The 24,264-nt window shown below is 40.5% G+C and overlaps 1 protein-coding gene and 1 long non-coding RNA gene across 4 annotated transcripts in view; one reads left to right on the top strand and one right to left on the bottom strand.

Moving 5' to 3' along the window:
• Positions 1-24,264, bottom strand: part of XRCC5 (X-ray repair cross complementing 5) — an 89,772-nt gene that overhangs the window by 10,327 nt on the left and 55,181 nt on the right. Inside the window, exons 17-19 of one of the 3 annotated variants that reach the window (XM_007086104.3) lie at positions 4,344-4,453; positions 2,320-2,416; positions 246-313 (exon numbers count right to left, since the gene is read on the bottom strand). In XM_007086104.3, the coding sequence (XP_007086166.2) occupies positions 246-313; positions 2,320-2,416; positions 4,344-4,453 (275 nt within the window). Of the gene's footprint in view, positions 1-245; positions 314-2,319; positions 2,417-4,343; positions 4,454-19,808; positions 19,955-24,264 lie in introns of those variants that run through there. The other 2 variants (XR_006220927.1, XM_042995289.1) reach the window with 2 other exon arrangements.
• On the top strand, positions 14,839-23,976 carry LOC122241015. The gene is made up of 3 exons (XR_006220928.1): positions 14,839-14,895; positions 22,630-22,767; positions 23,494-23,976. It is a non-coding gene; the product is annotated as an uncharacterized LOC122241015 (long non-coding RNA).

The following is a 24,264-nucleotide window of genomic DNA, read 5'->3' as shown; positions in this document are numbered from 1 at the left end:
GAGTCAATAAAGCTGCGGTTCCAAGTGAATTCTAGAAGCATCACTGCAGTCTATGGAAAACTGAACGAGTTTACAGTATCAGCCACAAAGATGGGGCAGTTGGAGGAATCTGCCGATTGGTTGTATAAAGAATGGGGACCCTAATTTAGTTACCCTTAAAATTTAAAATCTTCAAGGAAGAATGCACATCCAGAAAATATCCACTACAATAATTCATCTACAGACAGGGTATTATTCCTTAATACCTTTTTGGCTTCTTCAGCTGTGATGGAACTTCCGGGGGCTTCATCTTTGGTGATCAGAGTAATTCCATCTAAAAAGTAATTCACAGAGTGAAATCCAAGTGCAAAGAATCAATCCCAATCATACCTTCCTTTCTACCGTGCCGCTCCCATCTTTGCATGGGAGATTTTTAAAACTATACAGGGTGCACTTCTCTGTAGGAAATGCAAAACTGTTGTTCCTTGCATCCTATCCTTTCTCCTACTTTGCTTGTGGATGCCGCCTGCCTTATGATGCCTTCCTTGATTAAATCTCTCCTTGAGAATTTTCACATCGCTTTGTTTACACCTTTGAAATGGCTCCCATCACATCTTACCTTGTGTAACTATTTGTACATATTTTCTCTCTCCTAATGGACCACACTTTTCTCCAGGACAGGGACAGGGTTTTATTCACCTTTATATTCCCCTCAATGTTGTGCATGGTGTAAGTTCAGTAAATAAATAACCTAATAACTATACTTTGGCCCAAATCCATTAGGTATCCAATATGAGAATCTGCAGACATTTTGACTTCTAGTAATGTTACTGGCTACTGATGGAACGGCAAGAAGCCCAAGGTCGGGAGGAAACATGTTCTCACAATGGTCATGTCTGCCACTTAGCACGTACGTCAATTCTAGCTCAGTGAGAGCAAATCAAGAATAGAAAATCTACCCTTCGGTTCTCTCTTCTTCGTAAGATTTTATCCTGCCTCAAAGAGTTGATGCTTGATACACCTTCAGAAAAGCACATACATGGGGCGCCTGGGTGGCTCAGTCAGTTAAGTGTCTGACTTCAGCTCAGGTCCTGATCTCATGGCTCGTGAGTTCAAGCCCCACATTGGGCTCTGTGCTGACAGCTCAGAGCCTGGAGCCTGGAGCCAGACTTGGATTCTGTGTCTCCCTCTCTCTGTCCCTCCCCACTCGTGCTCTGACTCAATCTCTCTCGCTCTCAAAAATAAATAAACATTAAAAAATTGTTTTTAAATAAAAAAGAAAGAAAAGCCCATTTAACATCCATTTGTACCTAGGAATGGCACAGGTCATGTGTATTCTCTCAACAGGAGATAAGCTCTCAGTAAATATGTACCCTGTGTGTGTCCTATAAGTTTCTGTTCAGTAAACAATATGCTGGAGGCAATCAATAAATACCAAAAACAATCTCTTTCATCTAGCAGGTCAGCAGCAGAGACACCAAAGTGATCTGAGTAAGCCCCATTCACCACCTATTCTAATGGCTTCTGCTCCCCAGTCTAGAAGCTAAAGGGCTGAAAAATGAACTGTCAGGAAGATAGTTCCTGACTGATGAGAAGCTGCCATTTGAAGCTGGATAGATAGATCTGCAACTCCTTTTCACAGAATCTGCACAGGAACACAGCTTGAAACTCATCCAAGGGCCCTACTTCAAGTGGAAAGTTTCATAATTTTCAACACGATTGTTTTCATAACAGATATTTTTAACAGGTAATATCTTATACTACCTGAAAAGAAAATCAAGTTCTGAAAGAAAATCAAGTCAGGTTAAAAAAAAAAAAAGGGCAAAGTTCACGAAGGAAATCAGACATCAGGCCTAACACTGGAAGAGTGTGTGCTGTCTTCTTTCTGAGATTAGTCTGCACCAGTCCAATGTGAGGGAGCGGCTGTGGTGCATGACGATGCTGGTCTGCTGGAGTAGAAAGCCCAAGAACATGTTAATGGAAGGCCACAGGAGAGCAAACTGTGGGTGAGGTCAATGAGAGTGCTGTGGATCCGGCAGGATGGACAGGATGAAAGGGTCTAAGCATCTGAGAAAGGGGGCAGTGTCTGCCCACATGGTTTCTTCCAACAAACAGCAAGGTACCATCTGAGAAATGGGCCATGCTGCACACAGCTGAAGACAGGACTTGCGTGTTGACTTATTATTTATGACTTTTTATTTATGCTTATTAACTGAGCATTTCCCAAATCCACATGGAAAGTCATCAGGTTGCCACATAACACATCAGACAATGTAATTTACACTTATATTTAGAAAAAACAGCATAAATGTTTGGAGCAAATGACAAAAGACACCTTACCCTGAACGACAATGTCCCAGAAATGCTTTAATTGTTTAATTTCCACTTTCTCTCGAAGGGCTTTCAGAAAATTGTTAAAGCACTGCTCTTCCGAAACCTGGAGGCATGGGCGGGTAGAGGGGCATCAGGTTGGAGCCAACACGGAGACAAGTCCTTCCCAGGACAAAGTGCTATATATACTGAGACCACCATTATTTATAAGAAAAATATGTCATGTTCTTCTTTGGTGAAATGGGAAATGGGGTATGGCATTTCAAATTTCAGCTTGGTTCACTGGGAACCAGGAATCTTTCCATCTGTGGACGGTAGAGAACTCCGTAGGGCCACAACAGGTTTTTTGGTGGCCTGGTACTTTGCTTTTTGACCTTTCATATAGACAAATTCAAACAAAAATAGGATGATGTCATCAATGCTCATATACCCATCACCCAGCCTCAACACCTGTCGACTTAGCCAATCTTGTCCCATCTGTACTCCTACCTTCTCCTTCAACCCAGGGGTTGTTTGGAAGCAAACGTCAAGCATATTACATCATCTATAAATATTTCTGTATGCAGTATCTAAAATATAGAGAGGGACTCTTTTTTAAAAAAAATACCGAAAAATTAGGAGTAAATAACCAGTCAGTAGTCACATCTTCCCATTTATAAAAACCTTTTTTCTTTTTTTAATTTTTTTTTTATTAACGTTTGTTCATTTTTGAGACAGAGAGAGACAAAGCATGAATGGGGGAAGGTCAGAGAGAGAGAGGGAGGCACAGAATCTGAAACAGGCTCCAGGCTCTGAGCTGTCAGCACAGAGCCCGATGCGGGGCTCGAACTCACGGACCGCGAGATCATGACCTGAGCCGAAGTCGGACGCTTAACCGACTGAGCCACCCAGGCGCCCTAAAACCTTTTTTCTTTTAGTGTGTCTGTGTGTTTTGCAGTTTTGCAGCTAAAAAAGGTCTTTACATTAAGAGTGGCTGATAGGTCTCTGAGTCTCTTTGGATGCTCCTTCATCTCTCCCTCACTTTAAAAAAACAATCTTTTATTTCTTAAGAAAGAAAGCCAGTGGCCTGGTACTTTCAAGGGTGCATAGTGACAACGGTGCTCAGAAGTGTTACTGGGTGCTCCGCATGCCTGGGGGCAGTGCCAGGAAAGCAATGTTTTCATCACCTTTTCCCACGTTACCAGACCCTCCTCCACCTGGGGCATCCTTAGTCTCATATGGACTCCACTTTGCCCTAATTTTGTCTTTTATCTGTAGGGCACTGGATCACCTACTCCTGAATCTTCTAATTTTAACAATTTTCTCATTTTCGTATCATTCTTTGTTAAGTACCTAAACAATTCAGGAATTAATCTGTTCACTCACTCAGCAAATATTTAATAAGCATCCATATAAGCACTAATATACACTGCAACTACATCTATTTTAAAAATACACTTTCTAATTTGAACTTGCTCACTCTTGCCTAGAGTTTCTGTATAAAAGCCTAGAAACAATTTGGAAAACTTTTACAATGGTTTTTCAAAATTCCTAATAAAACAAACAAAAAAAAAACCCACACAAAAAGTGGGGTGTGCTGCTAAGTGAATTAACTTTCAGTGTTTTTCATTTTTCCTGGCATTCCAGATCCCTACTCCTGTCTTCATAAAATCCTTCTCAATAATCCTACCAATATATATTTTCCATCAGTTTCTTTAAAACAGTTAACTGGTCCTTTAATGAGTGGGCCACGAGAGGTTACAGTGGAAATTTCCCTGGTTCCCTAAATAGGAATCATGCAGCATGGACTTCACCGTAATAAAAAGCTAATTCTCAGGGACTAAGCATCGCATTCACCACACCCATCTTTGTGCCCCCTCAGAAATGACGGCCAGAATAAAATGACTCAGTTATTTCTGCATCTCTTGGCAAACACTGCTATTCTTAGTGAGGACAGTTATTTCCAAAAGCCCGTGCTTGCTTGTGGGGCGCTGTGTCCCCTGTGATGGTGGCCAACTGTTTAGGAAGAGGAAGACAGGTGAGGACAGCATTACCTGAATGGCTTCTTCCCGGAACACTGTGATGCAGTCCATGCTCTTCATAAAATACGGTGTTTCATTAGTATCCAAAAACTGCTCGATCTGATTTATTAGCTGGCGACTTGCTAAAACATAAGACAATAAATTCATTTTCCTCATTTTGAGCAATGCTTGTTAGAGAGAGTGCCTGTAAGTACGTATTATGGCTCCAGGGCCTCATGGCCAGTATGCACAAAAGCTATTCTTCGAGAGAGGGTGGATGGGATGAGGGAGAGGGGATGCAGAATGCTGATTCTGAAAGTCTGTATTTCAAAGTCTGGGTAATACTTAATGATATCTGTCAAGAAATAAAATTTAATTACTAAAATGTTTAGAATTACAGCTAAATGTTCTTATGGTACAAACACTAAATTTTTTTTAATTGTTGTTGCTTTTTATCACCCCCCACCCCCGAATTTAGGGGCCATTTGGGCAGTTCCAAGCGGTCTTTCCTGGTATGTTCACAGAACCTAGACCCTCCAGTCCCTCCCCCAATTCCACCCATGATAAATGTCAAACAGTGCCAGACAGTGAAGAGTAATGAGCCAGGGACGCCTCGTCTTCTACCAACTGCAGGTCAAATTAGAAAAGATCAGCCCTCGTCTTAATTTAATAATATCCCTTTAGAATGAGAAATCCCTGCTATGTTATCTTCTGCCCTTAGCCGAACTTGAATATTCTCTCTGTTGCTCAGCACCCTACAAGCCATGAATACTTAATAAACAGTAACTGCAAGCAAACAAGTCATAAATTTTACAGAAAGAGGAAATATGTTAACAATGTTACCGTTTGTCAGATAGGCTGCAACTTGAGGCTTTCTCACAAACATTTTTTAATATGAAAAAAAACCAGAGGAAAACAGAAACAAAGTCATCAGGGGATATAAGTCGCTGAGCAGACTCAAATGGCCTCTTATGACTGGTGGCTGGCGTAGAACAAACCAAGAGGTACACAGTGATGGCACAAAGGCTCACTCTCACTCGTGCCCTGAAACCACTCACCGGCGGGCTGGGCTGGCAATTTATGCTGAACGGTCAAGGTGCTCTGAGACTGCACGCTGCCACAATCACAGCCTCACAACTGTGAGGACTCTAATAAGAGTTGTGAACGGCTATGTACACAAACACTAATGAGAGCGTGCTTTCAAGGCTTGCCTATGAAGGCTTGCCTATGAAGGCTTGAGGTCACTAACTGAGTTACAGTGACCAGAGCACTGCTCAATGTCCTATGAAAGACATGAAACTCAGTGCCATCAACGTATTTCCTAAGGGACCTACAGCATATGGAAAGGATTAAAAAAATGGACAAAGTGTTTCCTAATACAGTAATTATGCAACAAGTGACAAATATTCCCAGTAACCATTTCACCTCTTCCACCAACTAGGAGATTATGATCTCTATTATAATAAAGTACTTAACAAACTTGAGGGATTAGAGAAACACTTCTCTTCAATTTCTGAAATCTTTACCAATGTATCCCACAGCAGTGGATTAATACCCAACAATTCAAAGGAGCAAAAGGATGTTTGGATGGGTCTTTTTGAACAAGGTAAATAATACAGCCCTGATTAATAGAGCAGAAAACCAACAAGCAGCTCAAAACAACACAAGTTATCTCCTTTTTCAGCCTGGAAAGGCAAAGTAACAGAAGTGTTTGATAGTCCCTATACCATTTACAGCAGTCTGCTTGCTCTGATAAAAATGACATAAAGTTCACTCAGAGTTACGTATCTAGGCACAAGTAAGAGCCTTCATAGGCCAGAGGTAGTAATCCTCAGAGACTCAATGTCTCTCATTTCTTCTGAAATGAGGAACAGGGGCCTTAGCGAGCTATGATGTAAATGTTTCTCTGCCTGATGTAGGAATTATTTTAATTTAACCTAATGTATATTTACTGTATAAGTGTTATAGGTAAGACTCTAGAGTGTGTTCTGTGGAAGACACAATCAAATTGAAGATAAAGTCCTTGCCTTTGAGGACTCTACAGTCTAATGGGGACACAACACATATATAAAAATAATAATAGGAGGTAAATGTGAAGAGGACTATGACTGGTATGGAAATATATCAGCTGATGTGAATTTTTTAAAATCTTTGGTGACTGATTAAAAGAAACTTTCCTGAAGTGAGATGGCTTTTTTGCTGGGCAATGAAAAGCAGAATTTGGCCATGATACAGCAGAAAACAGAATGAGCCCAAGTATGAAGAGAGGTGGGAAAGCATAGGGTATGTCTGAAGAGAAGGAAATGGTCCAACACATGGAGTCCAGACAGGAAGAGGGGAAGAAAAAGGAGGAAGAATCAGCTAGGGGAAGGTTGGAGGGTAGGTGGTCCAAGACAAAAGTACATGTGAGGGTCCTGAGGCAGGACAGTGCTTGGCTCTGTAACAAGTGTAGGGGAGAAGAGTTCAAGACCAAGCCTTTAAGGGGCTGCAACATTTAGAGCTCGGAGAGAGGAAAGGGAGCTGACAGAGGAGGCTAAGGAGTGGTGAGGGAGACAGTGAAAACCAGGAGGGTACAGTGTCACAGATGCTAAGAGATTAAAGAGGAGAGCTGTCTGCCATGTCCAAACTTATTCTATAAAGACTGCAAGAAAAAGAGTATAAAAAGCACAAGGGATTAGGTACTGAAGCTTAGGGAGTCCTTAAACCCGGGAGTCCATGTATTAACTAAATATGGACTGAACTGCTTTGCAAAAAACACAGCTTCTTGACCCATTTTATCTTGACATAAGATGGAACACGCATACACAGAGTTGCCATCTTATAGAAAAAAGTATTCAAGAGACTGAAATAAAGCAAAAGCAAAAGTCAACAATCCATTTGCAGTAACGATACAGGAAAGAAGGGATATAAAGAAAAGGAAGTAGGAGTCTCAATACCTAGTTTCTATTTAAGAATGAAGTTCTTAATGTATTTGTGGGCCTATTTGGATTGAGTTTTCTTATTTACATGTTAGGCTGTTCTGCCTTTTCCTCCAGGAACTTCAGGAACACAGGGAGATAAACATATCCAAACTTGCAATAAATCCAGTGAATACAAAGAATCAGATTTTGCCCTTCTAGGCATCATCAGTTCCATGGCCTGTGCATCTGGCCCATGATTACGAGTTCTTTCCTTCTATGCAGACCATTTTGTGGTTCACTGACTATAATGAACCATTTAACACCAGCAAATAGCTGTGCTGGATGATGCTTTAACATACTGAGTATGAGAACAGGATGGGGACATCATTGGACAAGAGATTCACTCCCCTTCCAAAGTTTGGTGGCACTTCACATTTTCCTACCATTTTTAATAGAATGCAGAAATGGCTGACAAAAATAATTCTATTTTGGCTAGATGACGCTTTTGAAGTTCCTGTGCTCCCCACCACACCACATATGGAAAATGTGGATCATCAGGGTGTTCCTCTCTGCTTTTACATCAATTACAGGGTATGGAATGGCCTGTCAGTCTTCATACTCAGGAAATCAGAGCCCCAATTTAATTCACCAAAATGCTTTCCAGAATTAGTCAGAGGCTCAATAATACTCATTAGTAGCCAATATAAAGGATGGCCATTGAAAGGGCCATCCATCTTAGGCAAAGGTCGTCATTTATTTCAAGGAGTACTCAAAATCAAAATGTTCTAGATTCTGAGGTTTAAACATGGGCGTTATATATTAAGCCAGCATCTTACATAAGTACAGACTGATGATCCACAAAATTAGTCTCAATAATACTTCACTGTTATATTAAAAATGCAATCCAGATACAAAAGTGTTACATATGGGGGAAAAAAACCAGTTTTGTTTTTGTTTGTTTTTTTTAATCTGAAACGTATGTTCTCCTTCTCCAGAGAAAATATTCAACACGACCCCAAATCCCCGAAATTGAATCACCTCCCTTCTTAATGTACAGTCATATGGGCCCAAATACTCAGGGCCATGTGCTTGTCAGCCCCTGACTTGACATCTGCTTACTACCTCTGTTCTCTATAAAGATGTTTCCCACAGAGTGAAAGAAAGTCATTTATTGTGGGTTTTTTCCCCTTCACCGGACAGAGCTAAAAAAGCAGTAGAATCACTCATCTGTCACACATTATATATAAAGGACTGTAAAACCATCTCAAATGATTTTGCTCAACCTAGGCATCATTCAGGATGTTTCTCAATTCAATCCTTACTATCTCAATGCCTCATGTGAATTTTACTTATTGAAGGGGTGCACATTTTACAGAAGTCGGCAGTTAATTTATTTTTAAATGCTGAGAACAGATTTACACAGTCAATGACAGTGGCATCTTTTTAAAAAGTAATACAAATTAAGCACTTAAATAAGTATATGATCAGGTCAGTAATTAAGAGAATAAAAGAATGATATCTATCAGCAAATAAAACTCCAAGCAAGTAGTCCAGTCTGTTGCCAATTAAACCCACACATAAATACGATCACCATTTTAAGCCAGAAACTTGCAAGAAACATTTGCCCGATAAGAAAGAGTCTGTGTTTTAATATAGGCAACTGAAACTGAAACAGACCACCAACAGGCTTCCTTTTGTCTCTTTACTATAGGATACAAATTGGTCATTGTGGGTAGAGTCTATGTGTCTGTCAGGATCCAACCAGAAGAAGAGACATCACTGGATACTTCACAAAGGAAATTTAAGGCCGGCAACTGTTACACAGGTGACCAGAAGCTGTAAAGCCAGCTGCAAATGGTGCTGTAACCCAGAAATCAGTAACAGCAAGGAGCCCTTAGCACCCGTGGTAGTGCTGGGTGGCAGGAAGAAAAGAGAAGACAGGGGTGTAACAAGTAAATCTCAGGAGCCTGTCCTATGGGAGGTGAAGCCAAGGACTGACCATGCTGCCCAACACAGGGCAGGTTTCTCCCTCCCGCCTTGCTTCCCACCAATTTCCCACCAGGGTCTCCTATTGGCTGAACCCTGTAGGAAGTCAGTAGACATGGAAGCTGGGAAAGGCAACCTGTGAGGGGCTGGCTCTGTCCCCCCAACTCCCAGATCTTGTGCGCACAGGGGAAGGATGAGGAGCGGGTCTAGGGGCCATCCGACACAGGGTTACTATGAACCCATAGAGGAGGATGCCCCAATTATGCACTGGATGTTTCCTGGAGACACAAAATTAATACAGTATTCTTTAAATAATAAAGGAAGGTAAACGTACAGGCTTTTTTTCTTTCCTTCTTTCTAGTGAGAGAGGATACAATGAAATTCAATTGAAAGTTATTGAAAAAGTTCCTAAGTATATTTAAAGCTTTTCCCAATCCATCCATATATATATATATATATATATATATATATATATATATATATATATATATGTGTGTGTGTGTGTGTGTGTCTATGTATATGTATATGTGTATATATACATATAAAGCATATTTCTACAAAAAATTATACACACACACACAAAAACAGATTTTCACTTCTACTTGAAACATCTTTAGAGCTACATACATTTCCTTGTACTTCAGGTTTAACACGGTGAAACACAGCAAAAAGCTCCACAGAGCTGTGTGGCCCGTGACGACAAACCAGAGGAACTGATAGTGACAAACCCTCCCTTGTCTCTGTCCTTTCACAGAAGTCAAAGGCACTTCTGAAAAGTACAAAAAAAGGAATCCTAAACATTTTTCCTCTAAATGACAAAAGATACGCTGATTTATTTCTTAAATGTCCTTTCTGCCTTTATTTCTAAAAGAGATTGGATCTAAGACCCCAGGCAGAATTTGCTCTGAATGTTTATGCTCCTTGGCTTGTTAGGTCTGGCATTCCTGTTTTTAGTTTTGTGGTCTTTCTTTTTTTCTGAGAGAGAAAGAGAGAGAGAGGTATAGAGACAAAGAGGGAGAGAATCTCAAACAGGTTCCCTGCTCAGCATAGAGCCCAACACGGGGCTCGATCCCACGACACTGGGATCATGACCATCGCTGATCTCACAATCCCAGGATCGTGACTGGAGTTGAAATCAAGAGTTGGACACTCAACTGACTGAGCCACGCCGGTGGTCTAATGAAGTATTTTTGGTGGGGAGAATGAAATCACTGAGTGGCAACAAAAGAAACCGAAAACTAGGAAAAAAGTATAAGCTTTATGAACCTGAAAATGACTTTCAAATGTCTTATTTTTTTTTTAATGTTCATTTATTTTTGAGGGGGGGAGGGGCAGAGAGAGAGAGAGAGAGAGAGAGAGAGAGAGAGAGAGAGAGAGAGAGAGAGGAGAATCTCAAGCAGGCTCTGTGCTGAACAGCACCAGTTGGACTCAGGGCTCAGTCCCATGAACCGTGAGATCATAACCTGAGCCGAAATGAAGAGTCAGATGCTTAACTGACTGAGCCACCCAGGCGCCTCTCAAAGGTCTTATTTTTAAGCAGCTAGGCTGTGGAGTAGACACAGCTCTGTACTGCTCTTTGCCTCCTCCCTGTCCTTCCCCATGTTAGAAACTGTTCTACCAGACTGTTGGCCCCAGCATTCCTCACGGAGCAGGCAGAAGAAGTTGCCTGCCTCCCTTTTAAGAGCAGAAACAGTTGGTGGACCCGACACAGAGACCAGGACAGCCACAGTATTACGCATGACCAGTGGCACAAGAAATTGAATGAAGGTATATAAAATGCTGACCACCTCCACCGTATAGATACAGCCTTGGCGGATTTTTTTATTATTACTATTTTCTTACCAATAACTAAAAAACTCAATTAAAACCTCACCATTTAAGCTCTGCAAGTTCAGTCACAGCCCATTTTTTCATGCTTAACGATTTTCTCATTAAATGCAGTAATTTCTTACAAATTGCACTAATAAAAGTAATTCCTGCTGGGTTCCCTCCCCCCTTTAAATGCTGGCTTTTCATTGATGTGTTAAATTAAAACCCCAGGCACAAGGAGCAGAGTAAATGCAAAGTCTGTATTGTCAAGAATCCATTCCTGCAGACTAGGAGATCTCTCTCATTTTATTTTTGTTTTTATTTGAGCTAACTCTGAGTCCTACTTTATAGCCACAGGAAGACTAACACTGAAGGCCTCTTGGTCTTACTTAGTTCCCTCTAGAAAAAAGGTGCTGGTGTGAGCTAATGAGAAACTAGAAAGTGGTTCCAGCAAGCCCACTGGTGGTAAGCTCCCTTTATGTAAGAGAACATTATGACACATCTTTTTCATTCTGGATGAATAATATTTCTCATCTTAAATAACTTGGGTGTAAGAGCAGGTCTATGTCCAAGTCAGCTGCAAAATTTTTAAGTTTCCTGGTCAAAAGGGAGGGGTTCCATAGCATTCTATGGTCTTTTTATTTTTTATTAACAACATTCAACTTAACCATTAAAGACTCACTGAACATATCCCACGAAACCTGAAGATTGTCAATTAATATTCACAAGTTTACAGGGCATAGAGAAGTTTGCTGAAGACCAAAGAATGCCCACTTTTTAGCGTAACTCATTTCATCAACTCCAGAATGGAGCGCACTTAGAGTCCAAAACTGGGACATGATGCTAACATAGGAAAAAAGCTCATGGAAGACCTTTGCATCGACCTTTGCAGGAAGTGATGTCTTTGGCTCCCTTATGAAACATATAGGCCATATGCTTGGAAGTGCGTGTTAGGGTGGGGCTAGGAAGTGGAGAAGGCAGAGAAAGAGGGTCTCCACAACTTTCCAAAGTCCTAGAACTCTAAAACTTGGTGATGCTGACTAAAATAAAAGGGATACAGAAGAACTGATAACCTTACCATGTAGACTTGATCCCACTCCAGATGGGCAGTAGGAGGGAGGCAGAATGTAAGATGACGGTGTTTGGTACCATAGCAATTTCACAGTATCTGTCTAGCTTCATACCAGAGTGGATGTCATGACCCTAATGCAGGAAATAAGTGGAAGGAACCAAGTAGCCATAGTAACAGTGCAGCCGAGAGGAAACACTCTGGAACAGGAGACCAATCTGGCAATGGGATCCAATTAAAAGTTGGTAATTGAATGGAACTGAAATTCATGTATCAGTTGAAGAGATACAGTGAGTGGTGAGTCAGACTCCTCAGAAAGGAGAGAAGCAGGCAGTCTGCTTGAATGTGCTTTTGTGGACAATGGAGGGGGATGGCCCACAACGTTTTATGATGCCTCAAGAATTTGAGTCACTCTTAAAAGGACACACCGAGGACCAGAAATTTTAAAACAATGGTATTTCATGTGATATATCCTCCTAAAAACTGATAAATGATGATGCCCTGTGTTTATATGCTATCTTTTCTTAAGGGCCACTTAGATCCTTTTTTTTTTTTTTCATTTTTCCCCCCTCTCTTTCTGATTTTGTGAAGAAAGCTGTATGATGTTCCACAGCTGAAAATACACAGATACTATTTTTCTCTACTTCTTTGATGGGGCTAAGATTTATGAATTGGTCCAAAGAACTTTGAGAATTACTTATGCTGTAATTCAAAAACTCCAAATTGTTATTATTCCCAAGCACTGCTTCATTAAAGTCAACAACGGAAACAAAAATATTACTTAGTCGGCAGCACTTAGAGAACATAAAAACAGAGGGAGGTTATCTGTTCCACTGACAGGAGACCAACAGCAGCACCTTTGATGATGTGTCATACTGTAATGAAACTATTCCTGGGTGCAGGTATCCCGGGATATATTGGCTCTTAAATCAGGAGCATCTCTTAAGAGTGGGATTTGGGGGTGACAAAAAAGAATGGACATTCTTTGTGGAAGGGGTATCATGAGCAAATATACAGAGGCAGGAAAACCAGTATCACAAGCATATTAACAGGAATACTGTTTGGTTTGAGAACAGAGTTTGCAGAGGGGACCTACAGAAGACTGGTCTGGGATGGCAGAGTGGAACCAGGTTGTGGGCAGCCTTGAGATGGGGGACTACTTTTAACGACATGAGGAATGATTAAAAAGGGCTGACACTTAATCAAATCTTGTGCTTTCATAAGAAGCTAAATCTGGGGCTGCCTGGCTGGCTCAGTCAGTGGAGCGCGTGACTCTTGATCTCAGGGTTTAAGTTTGAACTCCACGTTGGATGTAGAGATTACTTAAAAATAAATTAATATAGGATGCTATAACTGTCCAATGGTGAAGTAATGAAAGCCTGAATTATGACAGTGGTAGTTAGGATGGAAAGGAGAGATAGATCCAGAAAATAATTAGAAATTAGAAGAGAATTAGAAATGAGTACAAAGTGGTCAGAAATGCTCATCAATAGTAAACTCAAGAGGCAAAATAACAGCATCAGAAAACCCTCATTTCTGGGGAAGTCCTATTAGCACCCACAGCACCAGGATGCACTTAGGTCGCTGCATCACCTGAGATGCCTTGCTTTGGGCTCTCTCCTGTCCGGCCTTTTCTGGCTCAGGTTACGCCAAACTAGTCTATGAATTCTTCCTCAAATCGGTCACCCACCTGCATCTGTACCCACACCGTGCCTTGTGTCCTATTGCCTTGGATGAACTATTTGTGCATCAAAGTGACCCTTCCACCTGTGCCACACCCCTCCCCCACTCAGGGAACTCATCCAGTCTCATGACTTCAGAGAACATCTCTAGTGACTTCTGCAGATTCAGGTTTACAACCCAGGCCTCTTTTCCGAAGTCCACACTCCACACCTGCATAAGCAACTTAGCATGTATTTCCCCTCTCAATAAACTGCAATTTCTTCCAGGTGCTCGGGCCAAAAGCCTGGGAGTCATCCTCGACTTGCTTCCTTCTCTCACATCCTATACTTAAACGGTCAGTAAAACCCACCAATTCTACTTTTAGAGCCTATCAGGAATTGAACTTCTTACTCCTTCTCAGTCTCAGCACTACGGCAACCTTCCACCTCCTCTGCCTACCTCCACCTTGCCGGTCTCAGCATGGCCCGGGCACTTTTAAAACAAGTCAATCAGATCCACCTCTACCTAGAACTCCTCAGTGGTTTCCTACCTCACTCAGAGTAAAAACAAAAGGTCTAGGAGGCCCTATGTGACATGTACCCCAGCGACCCCCTGATCTCATCTCCTATTTCTTCCAGCCACGCTGGCCTCCCTGATGCTCCTAGATGAAGCCAAACAGGCTCCTACTCCCGGGGAAAGTACTGCTGCCTTGGTCTACAAAGTTCTCCTGAGAGATACCCAGCAGGCTCTGTCCTCACCTTTCTCAATTCTCTGTTCAAATGACACCCCAAAAGTGACCCGTCCTTGTTTTCTACATAAAGTCACAAGCCCATCTCACCGCAGCACTCACTATCCCACGATTCCATTTTGATTTTTTTCTATAGTGCTGTCATGAGTTGAATACCATTCTCTGAAAATCCATGTCCTTTCTGAAAGCTCAGAATATGACCTTATTTGGAAACAGGGTCCTTGTAGATGTAATCAAATTAGGATGAGGTCATAAGGATGGGTCCTAATCCAGTATGACTGATGCCCTTATAAGAAGAGGGAAATGTGGACACACATAGTGAGAGAGCTCCGTGTGAAGAGGAGGAGGCAGAGACCGGAGTGGCCCATCTACAAGCCCAGGACCACGAAGGACTGCCAGCTGTCCCATGAGGTAGGAGAGGGGCATGGAACAGATTCCCCTCAGAGCCCTCAGATGGAACCAACCTTCCCTTCCCGGCACCTCCACTTTGGATATCCAGCCTCCAGAATTATGAGAAAATAAACTTCTGTAGTTTTAAGCCAGCCAGTATGCGGTGCTTTGTCACAGAGCCCTTGGAAAGTAACACAAGTGCTTATCACCACTTGACGTGTATTTGTTTCCAGTCTGTGTTACGCCACAATGATTAGTGCACAGTGGGCCACCGGCCATTTGCTACATGGATGAACAAATGGCCTCAGCCTCACTGGTTTACTCCTCTAAATCCTCTAAAGAATAAAGATGTCTTCTTGTGTTCCTTTTTTTATTTAATTTTTTTTTTAATGTTTATTTACTTATTTTTGAGAGACAGATCGGGAGGGGCAGGCAGAGAGGGAGACAGAGAATCCCAAGCAGGCTCCACACTGTCAGCGCAGAGCCCGATGCAGAGCTCCACAAACTGTGAGATTGTGACCTGAGTGGAAATCAAGAGTCGAGTGCTTAACCGACTGAGCCACCCAGGTGCCCCTTCTTGCATTCCTTCAATTTAAACCCACACACCGTATTTTTAGAACCAGTTATCACTAAAAGGAATGGACAGGCTAGAACTTTTTTTATCACCACCCTTCACTTTAATTTTAGAGACAAAAATGACTAAAATAAAGCTCTATGGAAGAGGAGAAATACACAAAGAGCAACAGGCTAAGAGATGCGTGCAGGTGCGGGTGGAGAAGAGACCATTTCCCACACTGCCCTGACCATATGCATACAGGCATCTCTGTTGTCGTCACTTACTATGACTTAACACCATCCCATTTTGCTGTGAGCTCTTTTTTTCTCCTCTTAGATCATGCTGCTTGATCTCACTAGGAATGGGCGGGGGGGGGGGGTGTTCTCCAAAATGTACTATCTATGACTATAACCCCAATTTACCATACCCTAAAATATTAACCATCTTGACTACAACATTAACAGGGATTAGCACGGTTACTCCTTTGAGGAGAGAGTGACAAAGTAAGACAGACGTGGGTTTGGAGAGAGATTGGAAGAGAGGGGGGAAGATGGAGGAGACTTTCTTAACTTTATGTACTACTACATTACGATTTAATTTTTTCCAATTGAGCATGTACTTATTTTTTAATGAGGAGACAACTAGGGAGCAATAAGCAATTGGTCCTGTTTCTAGTGGGTCCTAAATGCATAGACATTTTTCATAGATTGGCATTTGCTGATAGTGAAACTCAGAATACTATTTCACAATCTCTTTCTTTTTTATTTTTTACAGCATCTTCTTTCTGTTTATATTCATGTACTTAGAAGGTTGTATAATAAAGGGCCTTCAAATTATTTAATTTTACCTACTGTACTCAGGAAAGACTAACCAGATTTGCTGGAGGCAATTCTTCTTTTTAATTTTTATTTTTTATTTTATTTTATTTTATTTTATTTTATTTTATTTTATTTGAGAGAGAGAGAGAGAGAGAGAGAGAGAGCGCGCGCGCGCACACACACGAGCAGGGAAGAGGGGCAGAGGGAGAAAGAGAGGGAATCTCAAGCAGGCTCTATGCTCAGTGTGGCACCCAACGTGGGGCTCAATCCCATGACCCTGGGATCATAATCTGAGCCAAAATCAAGAGTCAGACACTCAGCTCAGCTGACTGAGCCACCTAAGCCCCCATGCTGCAGGCAAATCTTACCTTTGGTGTGTATATTCAACCCTCCCTATCATCCCATACATTTAAAATTTCAATGTATAAGTCTTGTTGACTTCATTATAGTCCATCTACGAGTTATTAGAAATGGAGATAATGAGGAGATAATCCAACCTCAGTTATTCCGTATATTTTATTCTCAATGTATGAAATGAATAAAGAATCAAACAAAATAAACCCATGTTTGAGAAAATGGCACCAAAAAGAAACAAATGACAGGAGGAAATAATGAACCTATAAACCTTCCAAATCTATAAATGCTGACCTAATACTTACATACTATATATACTTATATACTATAGTACCTCTTGTCACTAAAATGTAAATTGGCTTTCATTACTTAGAACTAATCGTTCCTGTGTTCTAACAAGTTCTTCAATCTACACAATTCTTCCTGTACTGAGTAAGTCGGTCATTACTAAAGTAAATGAATTCCTTTCATGAAGCAGAGGGTTATGAAACACAAACATAATCTTGTGGTACCTGTATCTAAGCTTATTTTTTAAAAAAACTCCAATACCTGAAGACCTTTATTTAAAATAGTATTACTTGAATTGACAAGTTTTCTTCACTGGTACTCTGCAGAGATTCGCTTGGGCCTCCAGATTTTTGTTTAGCTAGGTGAGGCAAAAATTATGAAGGTCTCACTAGTCCACAAAATCTCAAGGGAAATAACTTCCAATACTCAGAACATCATGGAGAACAACTAGACAGAAAATCAACAAGGATATAGATTTGAACAAACTATCATCCAAACTAACCTACCTGACATTTACAGAACCCTTGACCTAACAACAACAGAATGTACATTAAAGGGCATACGGAACACGTATCAGAACAGACTATAGTGTAAGCCACGAAACAAGTCTCAATAAATTTAAAGGGGTTGAAACCATTCAAAATATGTTCTACAATGGAATTAAGATAAAGATCAACAACAGAAGAAATTTGGGAGTCTCCAATGTCTGCAAATTAGACACTCTTCTAAATAATCCAAGGGTCTAAAAGGTAATCACAAAAGAAATTAGAAAGCATGTGAACTGAATGAAAATAAAAACAATACATCACAATTTAAGGTGTGCAGCTAAACAACCTGCTGAAGGAAATGCACAGCTTTCAATACCTATGTTAGAGAAGGAATGAGCTTTCAAATCAAAATTCTAAGCTTTTAAGAAACCAGAAAAAGGAGACCAAATTAAATCCAAAGTGAGCAAAAGGAAGGTAATAATAAAGACCATGAAAGAGCAAAAAAAAAAAAAAAAAGAAAAAAAATCAATGAAATAAAAAAATAATGGAAAAAATCAATAAAAGCACAAGTTACGGTCTTCCATAAAAGATAAGTGAAACTCATAAATCTTTACTTAGACTGGCCAAGAAAAAGAGAAGATACAAGATACCAAAATCAAGAATTAAGGAGCAGACATCACTATCAACCCACAGAACTTAAGAGAAAAATAATATGAATAATGTTAGACCAATAAATGAAACAATTTAGTTGAAATTGACAAATTCTTATAAGGACACAAATTACTACATCAAACTCAAGCAGAAATGGAAAATCTGATTGAGCCTATAATATGTAAAATAATGCAGTGTTAGAAAGCTTGCCACAAAGAACCCTGGCCTAGGAGGTTTCACTGGCAAATTCTATCAAATGCTTAAAAAAGAAATAAGTACTAATCTTGACAGGGAAGAAAGAATACTTCTCAACTCATTCTATCAGGCCTGTACTTCCCTGATATCAAAGCCAAAGACATCACAAGAAAGGAAAACTATAGAAAAGTATCCCTTATGGGCATATAAATAAAAATCCTAACAAAGTATCAGCGAAATGACTTCAGAAACACACAGAAGAATTATATACCATGACTGATTGGAATTTATCCCTGCAGGCGAGCCTGGTTTAACAACGGAAAATCAATGGGGCACCTGGGTGGCTCAGTTAGTTACACGTCTGACTTTGGCTCAGGTCATGATCTTACAGTTCGTGGGTTCGAGCCCCACATCAGGCTCTGTGCAGACAGCTCGGAAGCTGAGCCTGAAGCCTGTTTTGGATTCTGTGTCTCTCTCTCTCTTTCTGTCCCTCCCTCACTTGCACTCTGTCTCTCTCTCTCTCCCTGTCTCTTAAAAATAAATAAACATTAAAAAAATTATTAAAAAAACACTGAAAATCAACTAATACTAATATAGCATATTAAGTAAAGAATCAAACCCATAGAATCATTTCTACATAGAAAATGCATGTGTCAAAAGTCAACATCCATTCATCATAAAAACTCTCAACCAACTAGGAATGAGAAAAGACTTCTTCAAGTTGATAAAAGGAATCAGAAAAATCAGAACATCATACTAAGAAGACTTAAAGCTTTCCTCTTGACTTTAAGTACAAGGCTATTCACTTGCATCATTCTATTTTAACATTGTACTGCATGTTCTAGCCAGTAAAATCAAGAAAAAGAAACTTAAGGCCTACAAATCAGAAAAGAAGAAATAAAACTGCCTGTATTTGCAGACAACATCATCCTGCATGCAGAAAATCCAGAGTATATAAAAACAACTATTAGAAATTTAATAAGGTTGCAGGATATAAGATCAATATACAAAATCATTATCTCTTTATACTGGCAACAAACAAGCCAAAAAATAACTAAAAAAAAAAAAAATCCATTCACAATTAGCGTTGACAAGAATTAAATACTTGCAAAAATTAACAAAAGAAGTACAGGACTTGAACACTAAAAACTATAAAACACTATGGAGAGAAAGTAAGACCTAAATAAATGGAAAAATATCCTATGTTCATGGATTTAAAAAAAAATCAATATTGTTAAGATGGAAATCCTCCCTTAATTATTCTATATACTCAATGCAATCCCTGTCAACATCCCAGCAGGCTTTTTCCAGAAAATTGAAAAGCTGATTCTAAAATTTATATGGAAATGCAAAGGACCTAGATTAGTCAAAACTATTTTACAAAAAAACAAAATTAAAAGACATAGTATTTCAAAACTTACTATAAGAGTAACAATGTATCGATGAAGGACAGACAAGAATTGAGGAGTATAGAAATAAACTCTCACATGTATGGTCAGTTGCTTTTCAACAAGGTGCCAAGGCACCTGGATGGGGAAAGAATAGTCTTCCAAATAAATGGTGCTGGGATAATTGGTTACCTTATGAAAAACAATCAATCTAGATACTCACCTCATAACCATTTACAAAAATCAACTCAAAACAGATTATAGACCTAAAGCTTTCAGAAGAAAAATTTTGTGACTTGGCTAGGCAAAGATTTCTTATGTAAGACTGCGAAAGGATAGTTCCTAAAAGAAAAAAAAATGATATATTAGAAAATCGAAATTAAAAATTTTACACTTCGAACAACACCATTAAAAAGATAAACCAGACTGTAGAAAATATTTGCAAATCACTATCTGATAAACATATACAGAATTCTTTACATCTTGATAAGCTAACTGAATTAAAAAATGGGAAGAGATTTGATAGACATTTCACCAAAGAAAATGAGGTATATGAATGGCCAATGCCCACTGGAAAAAAGGACAGCATCATTAGTGTAGGAACTGCAAACTGAAACCACAGAGATGTCAACACATTGCCACTAGAATAGCGATAACTGAAAAGACAACACAAGTGTCACCAAAGATGTGGAGAACGTGGAACCCTCCTTCACTGCTGGTGAAGGGTTCAATGGTAAGCTGCTCTGAAAGGAGTTTGGCTATTTCTAAAAAGTTAAACACAAACTTCCCAGCAATTCTACTCTTGCTCAAGAAAAATGAAAAACACAAAGACTTGTTTTTCTTTTAAAGTTTACTTATTTATTTTGAGAGAGAAAGTGCGCATGTGCACGTGGGGGTAGGGCAGAGAGAGATGAGACTCCCAAGCAGGCTCCACACCAGAGCCCGACATGGGGTTCAACCTCACCAACCGTGAGATCATGACCTGAGCCAAGATCAACAGTGGGACGCTTAACCGACTGAGCCACCCAGGCACCCTGAAAAAATACAAAGACTTGTATACAAATGTCCATCGCGTTATTTATAATAGCTAAAAACTGGAAACTATCCGAATATATCCATCCATTGATGAATGGATAAACATGTGGCATATCCATAAAATGGAATATTATTCAGCAATAAGAAATCAATTGCTGATATATGCTACTACATGAAAAACTTCAAAAACGTTATGCTGGGGTGCCTGGGTGGCTCAGCTGGTTAAGTGTCTGACTTGGGCTCAGGTCATGATCTCATGGTTTGTGGGTTTGAGCCCCACCTCCGGCTCTGCTGACAGCTCAGAGCCGAGAGCCTGCTTTGGATTCCGTGTCTCCCTCTCTCTCTGCCCCTCTCCCACTTGTACGTGCTCACTCTCACTCTCTCTCAAAAATAAACATTAAAAAAAAAAAAAAAAGACAAAAAAAACACCCTGTTATGCTAACTAAAAGCAGCCACATGCAGAAGACTGCATATTGAGTGATTCTATTTATGTGAAATTTCCAGAAAAGGTAAATCTTTAGAAACAGAAAGTGGTTACTTGGGGTGGTGGTAGGAGAAAAGAATTGACTACAAATAGTCAAGGGGACCTTTCTGGGAGGAGGGAAAACTTTCTAACTGGTTTGTGGTGATGATCATACAACTCGAAATTTACAAAAAGATCACTGAGTTGCACTCAGAATTAGTACATCTTATGGTAGAAAATTACACTTCAATACACTATTAAAACAGCAACCAACAGTAAGTACATTTTAGCTAGGAGATCTGTGGAGATCTACCACAGACAGAGGGGATGCTGACACTAAGTTTCCACAATAGAGTAACTGCTAAAGCTCAGAGAGATTTTATCCTCAGTGCCCCCAAGGAAACACTGCTAGATTCCAAACGCAAGGGAGCTATCGGAAAAATGGTTCTCTTGTGAGAAACGGCTCCTGACTCTAATGGCCCACAGGGGCTATCCTGTTTCAGTGCTTCTCATTACCACCGAAAGACACAAAGAGATGAAGTACCAGATTTCAGCAGTTTTATCTGACAAAGGAAATGAAAATGGGCCTGTATTAGTCAGTGCAGGCTGCCATAACAAAATACCAAGGGCTAGGCGGCTTTAACATCAGAAATTTATTTTCTCACGGTTCTTGGGGCTGATGCTAACATAGTCAGGTTCTGGTGAGGGCTCTCTTCCTGGCTTGCAGACATTCACCTTCTCACTGCATTCTCAGATGGCAGAGAGAAAAGACAGGAAGAGAAGAGAGAAGAAAAAGCACAAACTGGTGTCTCTTCTTCTAAGGGCACCGATCCCATGATGAGGGCTCCACCCTCATGACTTCATCTGAAACTAGTGGCCTCCCAAAGGCCCTGTACCCAAATCCCAGCACGTTAAAGGTTAGGGCTTTAGCATATAAATTTGGGGAGGCACAGTTCAGGCTACAAACGGGCCTTTAATCAGAACTATTAACTAAAGATTTTTCTGCGTCATGTCATAAGAAACTGCAAAAAAAAAAAAAAAAAGGAAGTTCACTTTTCTCCTTTGTCCAAAGGCATCTATGCTGATGATATTCTCAAGCCCCACTGAAACTGTGCTCCACATCTGAACCAAACTCCCCCCCTTCTCTAGCCTAAAAAACAACAAGCACGCCATTTTTAAAAGTTTTATGTAGACGCGCATAACAGACAGGACTAACTCTATCAAATTATACTTGCCACTTCTTTCTGCGTCAGCATATTTTTTGCCTCGGGCTTGCAATTTGAAAGGGGAGGGCCAAAACACTTTTATTGCGTTTAAGTGGGACTCCAAGCTGTTTCTAGGCTCCTCTTAACACATTTCAGCTGATTAGTGACTATTTTAACAAAAGCCTAACATCCTTCCCTAAACATCTTAATTGGTTAAGAGCTTCTGTTGTTTGCCACGAGCAGTCACTTTAAGTCATTGATTAAAGCAGTTTGCACATCAGCACAATCTGAAATCAGTTTTCTTCTTCAACCAGCTGGGCTTAGGAAGCAATCTTGAGGACGGCCCAATTCAAGGAGAAGCAAGTGCAATGCCCCGCGTGACGATCATCCACCACGCAAGCGAGAAGCACAGGATTTACAGGAGGTTGAGAGAAAGAACTGAGGTGCCTTGAGTAAGTACTTCAACTGCTCTCTGCCTCACAAATCATTCCCAGTAGCATTCACTGCAAGGGTGGACTCCGACGGCAAGCTTTCTCCGAAGCACCGTCACTAACTCCTCACTAATTCTGCGTCCTTCCAGCAGAGCCTGGCTACCGTGAGGACAGCCCCCCCCGGGGTCAAATGCAGCTTCCTGCGTTAAATGCAGGCCTCAGACCAGACTCTGCTCGTCTGCTTGTTCTGACGAGGGCAAAGCGTCTATGTGGGTTCCACATTTCCAGCCAGAGGGAAAAATACCCTTTCCTTGTTTGACATAAAAAGGAGAAAAAATGCTCAGCAGGCTTAAGGCATGCACCTTCTGCCTCACAGGACAGAACAAAATGCTGAGAGTAGGGACGCTGTCGTATAGCACACGGAGACCCCCTTTAACGCCCTCAGGAAGAAGTCCCAGTGCTCACGGAGAACACACCCTCAGCAAACAGCCTGTTGTTTTTATGCTACCCACTGGCTCTCTTTCTTAATGGAGAGCCAGGCTACATTTTACAAGAACCATACCCTGGCATTAGACATCTTCTGATCCACAGATGGACAAGAACTTGGAAGAATTTAGAAAGCTGAGGAAGAATGGATAGAAGCCTTTTAGGGAGAGTCCATGAAAAGCCAAAACACTTTCCAAGTGGTTATGTGTCCACGACGGTCTTTGCTTTGTGTGCCATGTATTTTTTTCTTTTTTCTTTTAGTCTTCAAGATTTTCGTTTTAATTATTTCGCTGATGAATTTTATATTAAATGTAAACTCCGGGGCAGAGCTTTGCCGTCTAATGAAATGTATGCAGCCAATGAAGAAGTTTAAGCCACAAGATCCAGTGTCTTCCACACACATTTGCAATCATCTGTGGAAAGTCAACTACTCTGGGCCTCAGTTGGCCCACAGGAAGATACAGGAGACACTCCCAGGTCACTGAGATCATATAATTACCGTGTCAAATACCAACATACCCTTATGGCGAATCCCCTTTCCACTTCCAAATAAATGGATATTTGTTTTCAAGTAAGACTTCTTGTTATCGATAAATGGGACATAAAATAACCCCAGACAGTCTGGTTCTGGGGTGTAACAGTTTAAAACTAAACAAGTCACAAGGGAACCCAGTGAAGAACAAGTGTCCTATTGAATAAAAAATACACAGTATGGACCCCTGTAGAACCCACAATCACGTGTTTTCTCTCCTGAGTAGATGCGTCACTGTTGTTCTGGGAAAGGACTAAGAAAGTATGTCGCATTGTTAAAAAAAAAAAAGAAAGAAAACTTTTATAGGGTTGAAGATGTTTACAATTTTAGTTACTGTTTGTATTTAGTATCCTTCTTTCAAGACATTCAGAGTATCCAACAGAAGTTATTTCCCTTAAATTTACCAGCTCTGTGTAAAACAACAAAAAAAGGCTATATTTTTATCTTCCTATGTTTATCTGGAAAGAGCTATAAGTTACATAATCCATACCCAAGATTAC

Source organism: Panthera tigris, chromosome C1, assembly GCF_018350195.1.
Source record: "Panthera tigris isolate Pti1 chromosome C1, P.tigris_Pti1_mat1.1, whole genome shotgun sequence".
Taxonomy (NCBI): Eukaryota; Metazoa; Chordata; class Mammalia; order Carnivora; family Felidae; genus Panthera; species Panthera tigris.
Note: the sequence above shows the minus strand (reverse complement) of the source record. Positions and strands in the feature narration are given on the sequence as shown.